The 10,981-nt window shown below is 32.6% G+C and overlaps 2 protein-coding genes across 3 annotated transcripts; both read left to right on the forward strand.

Moving 5' to 3' along the window:
* Positions 1-1,893: 1,893 nt before the first annotated feature.
* Positions 1,894-6,139, forward strand: LOC107411284 (uncharacterized). Of its 2 annotated transcripts, none has more exons than XM_060812236.1 (7): positions 1,894-2,103; positions 3,383-3,634; positions 4,140-4,283; positions 4,363-5,049; positions 5,186-5,454; positions 5,725-5,820; positions 5,935-6,139. In XM_060812236.1, the coding sequence occupies exons 1-5, from the start codon at positions 2,011-2,013 to the stop codon at positions 5,438-5,440; spliced, it is 1,431 nt and encodes a 476-aa protein (XP_060668219.1). In that variant the 5' UTR covers positions 1,894-2,010; the 3' UTR covers positions 5,441-5,454; positions 5,725-5,820; positions 5,935-6,139. The 2 variants fall into 2 exon arrangements, with proteins under 2 accessions (XP_060668219.1, XP_060668218.1); XM_060812235.1 differs by having other exon boundaries at positions 5,751-5,820.
* A 1,015-nt stretch (positions 6,140-7,154) lies between these two features.
* On the forward strand, positions 7,155-8,894 carry LOC107411285 (NEDD8-specific protease 1). Its single transcript, XM_016018836.4, has 2 exons — positions 7,155-7,453; positions 7,786-8,894. The coding sequence occupies exon 2, from the start codon at positions 7,801-7,803 to the stop codon at positions 8,512-8,514; it is 714 nt and encodes a 237-aa protein (XP_015874322.3). The 5' UTR covers positions 7,155-7,453; positions 7,786-7,800; the 3' UTR covers positions 8,515-8,894.
* Positions 8,895-10,981: the final 2,087 nt, after the last annotated feature.

Consider the following 10,981-nt stretch of genomic DNA (forward strand, 5'->3'; position numbering starts at 1 on the left):
CTTCACAATGATTTAATTCCTTTAGCATGTGCTTTTGTTTAGGTTAGTTGTCCTGTTCAAGCAAATTTAGTTCAAACTGGCTGTATGTTTAGTTCTAGATATGTGCTGCAGATTCTTAGGGGTCATTGTATGGAAGGAAGACCTTCTTCCTCATCAAACGTTTTACCTGTTATTTGGAAATCCCCATAAACTCGGTGGATCAAATTAAATACTGATGAAGCTTCTCGAGGTGCTGCTACAAGAGTGTCGGGTTTTGTTAAGGTTTTTAAAATATCACGTGGTTTTGTAAAGGGATGCTATTGAGATCCCACATGTGTTTCTTTTGCTTTTAAGTCTCAGTTGTTAGCAGTATTTAAAGGTCTCTCTTTTGCACGTAGATATAAGTTGGGATTATATTTGTATTGTAAGAGATTCATCTTATGTGGTGGAGCTTATTCACTTAGGTTTTTTGAATGTTCCTTGCGTTTTGAAGGTGCAATGGACTTATTGTATGCAATTTTTTAAGACAATTTCCCATAGAGTTTCTCACATTTATCGCGAGAGAAATGGAGTGGCTTATGCTCTTTCGAAAGTTGCTTTATCTGCTACACAGTTATATTGGTCTTTTCAGCTTCCTGATTTTTGTTTACGGAAGCATGTAGAGGATCTTTGTGGTTTGAGAATGTTTCATTTTTGTTGATTTTTGGTTGTTTATGCTTTCAAAGCTTACCATTTCGGCCAGTGATGATTTATGGGGAGATAAAACTTATAGGTTTTGTCATTGGAGTCTGTATTGTATTTCCGGTTTGATATCTTGTATTTACTAGTATTCTTTTTCCTCTTTAATGTTTTCCATTTTGGAATTTTACTTAAAAGAAGTTTTAATGAGGCCAGCAGGGTCTTTTTTTATTTAAGGCTTCTGCCTTGCTTTTGTCTGGTTGGCTTATTCAACCTTTTGTATTTTGTGATCGTTTTATTTTTATTAATATTACGGATTCGGTATTACGGTCGGTAACATGTACTAGTCTACAAGATATCAATCTAGTTGGGATGTGTTGCCTTCTTGTAATCATTATTATTATTTTTTTTGTGCCTAATATTTTTTTATTATTATTTTTACCACTACTTATTTATATATATATATATATATATGAAAATTAGTACCTGTTACATCCAAAATTAATTTTCAAAATTTATCAAAATTGACATTTTGCATCCTAAACCAAATTACATCCACATAGTTGCTCCATCTACGACTATTCCCTAATTGAAACAAGTCCTTCAAAATCTCAGCCCTACCATTTATTGAATAAAATAAAAGCTGGCTAGCAATCATTTGTTTTTCTTATTAGCATGGGATTGAATTTAAATATTCTTTCACTGTTGATCTTTCTATAAAATATTTAATAGAAATATAGATATAACGTGTAATTTTTATATAGTTTCGTAAATTGTAAAAATTTCTAAATAAGAAGTAATGAAAAATAAAAAAATAAAATTTAAAAGAGGATTATTAATTTGTAATAAGTTAGTAAAAAAACTTTTAAAAAAATTGCAAATGTAATTTTTTAAAAATAAAAATAAATATAAACATATTTTACATATAATAAACGTTCTAAAAAAACATATGAAAACCAATAAAAAGAAATTTGAATATATATAAAAGAATTCCATAGAATATTATGAAAATGCAAATATAATTTTTCAAAGAATAAAAATGATACCTTGTGCATATTTTAGAGATAATAATAATAAATAAATAAAGCTAACGATGCAAAAAAATTATAAATTTAGGATACAAATTATAAAAAATAAATAAATAAATAAAATGTAAAATATCAAAGTTCAGGATGCAACGTGGTAATTTTCTCTATAAATATATATAACGTACCGCTTTGATACTGGTTGTTTCGGAAAATAATAATAATAATAATAACAATAATAATAATAACCTATCCTTCTGTATGTATCAATGATGAAAACACGAAATTTGCGCTCTGAACAAACTCAGTAAAACTTGTAGGGGAAAAAATGGGAACTAAACATGGGTTTGTGGAAATTTCCAGGAGAGAGATTGGTTTATCTCGGCCCAGATGCTTCACTCGCCGATTCTCTGCCTCCGAGGTTTTGAATTCTTGTTCTGCTGAGCTTAATTAGATTTTTTTGCAACTGGGTTTTCCTTTTCTCTTTCACTTTAATATAATAAAAGCCTCAGCTTACCTTTTAAATCCCTGCTGATACATTCATTGATGATACTAGAAAGACTTTTTCTTTTGTTATGAAAGATTCTCGGTTTTGGTTTTTTTTTAATAATATTGTGTAATTAATTGGAGTTTCAATTTGCGTGTTGGATATATCAAGCACGGGTAGCTTATAGATAATGAATTTGATAATTATTTCTTTGCTTTTGATTAGCTCCAAATATGAAACATGTGAGATTGAAATCGAATAATTACTTTTTATCTGCTTTTACTGATCACTGCAATGTATCGGATCGTCTTGCATAAGGATGATTGCAGAATAGTTTCAATAAAATCTTCAACTTGGAGTTTTATAGATGATAAAATAGTGCAATTTGCTCATGAATTCATACGTGGTCAATTGGCAATACAATCCACTGATTCTGGTGGACTCGTAACATTGTCAACTATTTAGTTGTTTGTTTGCCCCCTTTTTTTTTTTTTTTTTTTTTTTTTTTGTTGGTTCTCTTCTCAAAGTTACTAGCTTTCAGAAGGAAAAGAACTTGAGAACTTTGTGTTATTGAAGCCATTGACTTTTCCATCACACTATTGATATGAAATGGACCGGTGGTAAATGCGAAGAGAGGGAGAAAAAAAACTAAATTAATTTCGTATTCCATGAGTTTAAACATCATTTAATATTCCTTTTTCTTAAAGAACTCTTGAGAAAGGGTTATCTTGTAGTCACTAAGCGTGCCCATATGCTTTAACTGTACAAATTGGGAGCTAAGTTTAGAGTGTGTTTTTATAATGTTAGAGAAGATAGAACATCTACATTTATGTTATCATGGATATATTTAGAGGTGAATGTATGAACCTTATTAAGATCGTTTATGTTATATTTTTGGACTAATGACCTCATTTCCCTTCATAGGGGGCTTTGCCCTGCAGAGAGAGCCCTTGCTGAAAATCTTAACAGCCAGGGCGCCTTATCCTGGCCAAGAGAGGATTGAAGACCTTTTTTGATATTTTCCTTTAATTGACTCTTCGATTTCCTTTTGGAATGTTATCTGGCATGTATATATTTAAAGAGTTACTCTTAGTTCTTCAACTATTACTGATTGGGTCTAAGCAATTGCATTTCAAAGGCTTAATCACTTAAGCTCTTCAATTACACCTGTGATTATCCTGATCTAGTTGTGTTTTTTGACTAATTGTTTCAGGTTCTTGTAGAGAGGTTAGATCTGTATGGGAAGTTAAATGGTCATAAAGGTTGTGTAAACACTGTAGAATTCAACTCCACTGGTGAACTTCTTGTGTCAGGTTCTGATGACAAACAAGTTATATTATGGGACTGGGCAACTAAAACAAGAAGGTTATTATATCCTTCTGGCCACTATGACAACATTTTTCAGGCTAGAATTATGCCTTTCACTGATGATCGGAAAATAGTAACTTCTGCTGCTGATGGTCAGGTGAATTTGTGCTATTTGTGCATTTTCCTTCAGTATCATTCTGTTTTTACATTCTTAGGCACAAACTATGCTGATCATCTCTCCAGCTTTATTCATTATAGCCTTTCGATTATAGTTATTTTATTTTGTTTTTTCTGGTTAAGAAAACCTTATCAATTACCTCCCCACCCCCTTTTCTTTTGTATTTTTAGTTTTTATTTCATGCATTTTGTCAATTATTGAGCACTTCAACTCTCTTTCTATTTCCTCAAATTCTTTTTGAAATAAATCTGTGAACCCAATTAATACACCAATCAAAACTTGTCAAAGTTATTTGCATAGATAATAAGTGGGCCTTTGCAATTGATTTAACCATTCTGACCAGTAGTCACAGCCTTTATGGATAAATGAAAATCTATATACATATCTTGCTGATAGATTTAAAGCAGTATCTCTTTACCTCTAAACTGGTTTAGAGGTAGACTTGTTAATTTTTGTCTATATAATGTGATAACCTTTGTTGCAGGTAAGGTTGGGCCAGATTTTGGAGGATGGTCAGATTGATACAAAAATGTTGGGAAGGCACCAAGGCCATGTGTACAAGCTTGCTCCGGAGCCAGGGAGTCCTCACATACTTTACAGTTGTGGTGAAGATGGTTTTGTTCAACATGTATGTTGAATTAATTATATGATCCTTAAAGAAGTTTCTGTGCTTCCTTCCAGTTTCAGGGTTACTTCTTATTTTGCAGTTTGATCTTCGAAGTAGAATTGCTACAAAGCTTCTTTGTTGCACCTCATTGTCAGCAAAGAATGAGCAGGTTCAAAATAGCATAAGGTTGAATGCCATTGTTATTGACCCAACAAATCCAAATTACTTGGCTGTAGGAGGTTCTGATGAATATGCACGAGTCTATGACATTAGAAAATGCCAGTGGGATGAATCAAGTAATTTAGACGTACCTGTGAACATGTTTTGCCCAAAACACCTGATTGAGACAAGCAACATCCATATCACAGGATTGGCTTACTCAAACACAAGCGAATTACTTGTCTCTTACAATGATGAGCATATATATCTGTTTCAGAAGAATATGGGGTTGGGTCCCTCACCATCTTCTGCCCTAGTTGAAGGCATGCAACTAGAAGAGCCACAAGTGTACCTGGGTCATAGGAATTCACAAACAGTTAAAGGAGTGAGTTTCTTTGGTCCTGATGATGATTATGTCTTGAGTGGGTCTGACTGTGGCCATATATTTATATGGAGGAAGAAGGGAGCTAAACTTGTTCGTTTAATGAGAGGTGACCGACGTGTTGTAAATCATCTTGAGCCCCATCCCTACATGCCTATCTTTGCTACATGTGGAATTGAAAATGATGTAAAGCTGTGGGCCCCTACAGCAACTGATGGTCCTCCACTTCCGGACAATGTAGGGAAGGTACTATTTTTAGCTGCTGCAAAATTCTTAAAAAAGTGTAAAAGATAACTCATTCTACCAATTAATGTTTGGTTACAAACGTCACTTTGAGTGACTGTTGGTTTAGAATTGACTTACAGTTTCTGTCCAATAACAGATTATGGAGTCTAATAGACAAGGCAGAGAGGATCAATCACGGGTAACACTTACCCCTGATGTTATCATGCATGTATTGCGATTACAGAGACGACAAACAGCGGCATATATTGAAAGGAGATATAGTAGAGCTGATATTGAGAGTGATGAAGAAAATGGTGAGGCATATGTTTTAGGACTCTCAGAGGCATCAGATGGCAATGCCTCTTTTGATGAGGGTTCAACCGAAAATTTGGGGGAGTGCAACATTAGCTAGAGTTACAGGACTTAGTAAGTATTTCCTCTTGCCTCTTGCTTCCATCCTTTAATTTTCTCATTAATTTTCCATATCAGATTGTTAGGCCTTATTATAATTGTCAGATGATGCATTTAAGATTAAATTTTTGTATATAAAGTCTTCTCCACACTGTATATATATACCTGGAACAATTCGCTCTGTAAAACACCAAATTAGTGCTGATAATATCCTGCCTTGGAAAGACTTGCATTCCTGTAGAACAATGAGACTGAGTATTTCGTTTCTTTACATGGGTCTTCAAGCTGATTTCCTTGGTGGCTGTTTGCAGTGGAGTATATGTTTCAGTAATGTATACCATATTGTCAACTGATTCAGTGCAATGTATTCAGAACAGTCTGGTATGAGTCCTCAACTCGTACGCCATATTCTACTGATTTTTCTACCTAACGATACAAATTGCAACTTTTGTTCCATATGTTTCCTAAATGTTACACTGCTTCTGCCTGTCCCAGGTTGAAAATTGGCAAATCCATGGCTGGAATGATATCTACCGTGGTACTTATCTTCTGTGTATAAATATAAATATGAGTATTTATTTGTATGCATGATAATTCAAATCAGGAACAACTCAACTAGAGAGTTGGAATACTAAATGGATGTTTAGTAGGGGTGTAATTGTATAAGCATAAAGACAATTTATTTATTTATTTTGACTAAGGAGTGCTCTTTTTTTTTTTTAATGCTTTTTAATGAAAATTAAGAGGTGCATGTTGATTACATTCCCAGAACGAATAATGTAGGTGCACATCTTTTTAGCTAAATTTGCTTTCCAATGTAGTAAGTATACGGTTTTTTGGGAAAAGGGACCAAATTGGTTCGATACTCTTGTCCAGTTGAAGATATATCCTATCCATCAAAAACAGATATATGCAATCTTTTATCAATTATTAGCATGGCGTATTTTATGTACCAATATGTTTAACAACAATAGTTTAACAAAAATATTTTGAGAAACCCATTTTAGCTGTGTAAATTTTTTTTACCAAAAAATTTTTAGCAGTCTTATTCATAATTAAATAGTTAATAAAATAAAATAGTTGTAAAAAATCACATTTCATATAAATTAAAATAAAGTTAATTGTACTTTATTATTCAGTTGTGCAATTTATACTTTTTATTTTATTTCTTTATTCATCCTAAAAGAACTTTTATTTTTCCTTGTTTTAATACTTTTTTTTTTTTCAGTTATAATAGTATGGATTTACAACTTTATAATTTAGACCACCAATTTTTAAAAGTTGTAATTTATATTTTACAATTTGTTGCAAATCAAACGATCTTTAACTTTGGCTAATGAAGTATTAATGACCGAGAACACCCTTAATTTTCAATCACTTGCAAATCATGTGTAATTTGTTAGAATTTAGATGAAAATCCAAAAAAAAAATAAAAGGAAAAAAAGACATGATGGCGACGCACTATGCAGATGTATTTGGGAGCGCAAGTGCCAAAGAAAAAAGAAAAGAAAACAAGTTTGACCCAAGTGGGATTTTGAATTGAGTTTAGGGACTAATATTAAAAATATATACTAATATTTTGTTTATGCGAAAAAATATATATATATAGTTTTTCTTTTATTTTTGTTTTTGTTTTTTTGGTTTTTTATTTTTTTGCTTTTTTTTTTGTTTGTTTTTTTGTTTTTTTTTTTTGGGTCACTTTGCGCTTGACGTACGTGGCATGGATGAAGTGGATTTTTTAAAAATTATTTTGGGTTGTTGCAACTTGCAAGCACACCTGATAATTCGTCGGGTCGGTTCAGGTCGGATCGGGTAGCATGAGGCTGAAAAACCCTCCTTGATCTTCGTTATTTCAAGGTCGGCCATCTTCTGAGAGTTCAGATCAGACACCCAAAAACCTTACCGGCGGCCAAACCACGTTTCTTCACGAACTCTTCTCTGTTTGGGCTCGTTCTCTCACTCTCTCTGACCCTCAATCCTCCACGGTTCTCGCCCTTCCATTCTCTTCCCTCCGGTAAGATTCTTTATCTCAGCCTTTAGTTTGTGGATTTTTTTCAATTTATTATCATCATCGTTTCTTTATCGGATTTTGGAATTACGACTTTCGGATTTTAGGGTTTTGGATTTTGATTTTTGCTTTGTAGTTTTGATTTCGTATTTGTCCTTTTTGTTTGAATTATGAAAGATGAAATTATCAGCATTATGTTTTTATTTGTATTTGTTTCTTGCTGAAGAATAATCTTTATTCATGTTTTTAATTAAATTAAAGTTTACTCAATGATTTAGTTTCTTTCAATGGATTTCTTTAATGTAGGTGGTTGATCTTATTGCTGTTTGTTTTGCTAGATAATCAATACCCAGATGGGAAAATCAAACCCAGATGAAAAGATTCTTAGCTATGAGGATGTTGTACTAAGGAGATCGGACTTGGACATCCTTCAAGGTCCATATTTTCTCAATGACCGTATAATTGAGTTCTATTTTAGTTATCTTTCTTCATCCAATCCTTGTGAAGAAATTTTACTGGTTCCACCATCAATATCTTTCTGGATAATGAATTGTCCTACTGAGGGTCTCAAAGAGTTCTTGGAACCCCTTCGTTTACCTTTTAAACACCTGGTAATCTTTCCTGTCAACGACAACGATGACGTGGGTAAAGCTGAAGGTGGAACCCATTGGAGCTTACTTGCATTTGATAGAAAGTCTAATGTATTTGTTCATCATGATAGCTGTAGTGGGATGAATACATGGGATGCTAAACGACTTTACAATGCTGTTGTTGGATTTGTGTCTGACTCCAATTCAGCGTCCAATGCCGTATACAAAGAATGCAAAGATTCACCCCAACAAAGGAATGGTTATGATTGTGGCTTGTATGTTACAGCCATTGCAAAAGTTATATGTCTTTGGTATGGCAGTGGCGAAGAAAACAACAGATACAAAGACAAAGATGACTTATGGTTCTCTGCAGTGAAAGAGAAGATCACAACGTATGCAGTTAATGAAATGCGAAATGAGATCCTGGGGCTGATAAGAAGTTTAATGGATGTGAAGCAAGGTTTGCCTGTTACATGATGAGAGTTTATGTTAGTGGAATCTGCCAACAGGTCAGCTTTCTTTGACATCAAGAGTTTGAACTGAAGTTGCCTCTTTGTGGAAACATAACACCAAGACTAGATTTTCCGTCAATCTTGCATTTGGGAACTGTTAACTGGTTAAGTGTTAGCTTGATATAAACATAGTTGGACTTATAAATTTCGGCTACTAGGATTAATGATAAACTTATCTTTTTCTTTTTTGAAAGAGGATTAATGATAACTTGTTGAACCAGTGTTGTATAATCCTATGTTGCTTTAATGTGTTGTACTTGTGGGACATTGTATATACAGCTTTGTAAACTGTGATGCAATTTTTGGAACACACGAATGCATATTTCTCTTCTATATTGTTTGTCATGTGACTTTGTTTCTGTAAGATATTTTGAATTTACTCGAATCTGCCTTAAATCAAGAATTCAAAAGCGCAATGGAATTTGACAAATTATAAAACTTGTAAAATTTTCCCCACGAGATTTTAGGTTCCACCATAAGATTCAAATAAGATTCAAAGATTTAGTTTGAAATATAAAAATTACTGAACGGATTTGTAGTAACTAAATGATTGTTTGCAACTTCATTTAGGGGATAGATGTACAGGATATGCCTGGTCCTCTGAATTCAAATACATTCCAAGCCATGTTAATTTTATATTATTTTTTTAAACCATTAGTATGTTTTTACATCATTGCCACATTTGATAAGCAAAGTCAGTCCCTTTACCAAAATAATAATAATAAGCAAAGTTAGTACATATAACATTACTCACAAACAAATTGGACGAGTTTATGGCTGTGAACAGAAAGTTCCAATTCCTTTGTAAAATAACAGGAAGGTTGGACATATTCAATATCCTATAACTTAATCTTCTTTATTCAATACAAACATTCTAATTTAAATTTACTATCAAACTTTTAATTTATGCTCTTAAGGACAATTTAAGTGAAACTTGAAACTGTAAAGAAAATAATCTATTGGCAGTTTATCGTCTATCCGATTTGCTTTTTTATTTCAAATTATCTTTAATCTGTTTAAATGTGTAACGGGTTGATATAATAGTCTAAATTAAAAAAATAAATAAATAAAACTCATTCTAAATTACATTTAATATATTGTAAGAATATTTTCATGAATTGTATCTGCGGGAGCCCTCTTATCGACTAAAACTCAAATGGCCATTCGAGTTGTTGTTTTTTTAATTTAAAATAAATAAATAAATTCCAAATTTAATTAGTTAATATTTGATTCATTGATAAACTTAGATTTGATTATTCACCCAATTTAAAAAAAAAAAAAAAAAAAGAGTTGATTGCATAATCTTATTAACTGATGCTGAGGATAAAGAGGAATAACTTGTCACTCAATTTTTATTTTTGAAGACAGGAATTAATGACTGCTTAAATCGGAATAACTTTGTCTGTAAACAATGCATCATATTCTCTTTGCCTTTCCAATTTTTTTCAACTCACAGTACCAACTTCTACATCCTGTATTTTTCTATTTTCTTCTGATTTTTGCTTCCATTTCTTTACAAACAACGTCCTCACTCTCCATTGACCTCCTCAGTTCTGGTTCTTAGAGGAGATAGAGGTATGTTTTCTGAAAATCGCTTTATTCGTTTCATTTTCTTTTGATTTCTATGTTAGCTCGCTCTATCCTTTTACTAGTAAAAAATCCTCGTTCTAGGGCATTTTAGAATGCTACATTGGATTGGTTTTGATTGAAGTGAATTATTTTAAAACGTACCCCGTAAAAATTAATTAGTATAGCCAAATTCAATCCTTTTCATCATCCCAGCGTTGTTCTTAATTCGTTTCACATATAAATAATCATACAAATAAAAGATTCTTTGGAAACATGGCAAGGTGGCAAATGATATTTGTTAGGTCTAAAATTATAATTTGAGCCTCACACGTGCGTCCATGTAAGGGTTTGTATGGATAGTCCTTCCGCCTGGATGGGAACCTCCTGGATTCTTAAGTGATTGGAGCCAACTCAAATGTGCTCTAGCTTGGGTTGTAAAGAAGGAACACCTAGTTACAAATTTAAAGAAAAATACCATAAGGAACAAATAATCCTCACTAAAGAGAGTTAGTAGAGCACAAAATACTTTAAAAGAGACATATGCATCACTCCTTTATATAATATGTAAATCCAAATCAGATCAATATTTAAGCAAAATAGGAGAAAATGGTGTTAAGAAAATATGGGGAGCAAATTTTCTAATATGGGCAAGAATAGCCTTTCCTAAAATGGTTAATTTAAGGGTGGTAGCTTAACATACTATGACCATGGAGAGAAGCATGTGTTACATAGGAATGAAAAATAAGTATTTGCTAAATCTAAGGGGTCATCCAGATAACCATCTGGATGACCTAAGCTGTAATAAGTCACTTCGGATCATTGGAAAGGCTTAAATGTTTGGGAAGAGGAAAAGTTTAGAAGTA

The sequence above is a fragment of the Ziziphus jujuba genome, chromosome 10 (genome assembly GCF_031755915.1).
Source record: "Ziziphus jujuba cultivar Dongzao chromosome 10, ASM3175591v1".
NCBI lineage: Eukaryota > Viridiplantae > Streptophyta > Magnoliopsida > Rosales > Rhamnaceae > Ziziphus > Ziziphus jujuba.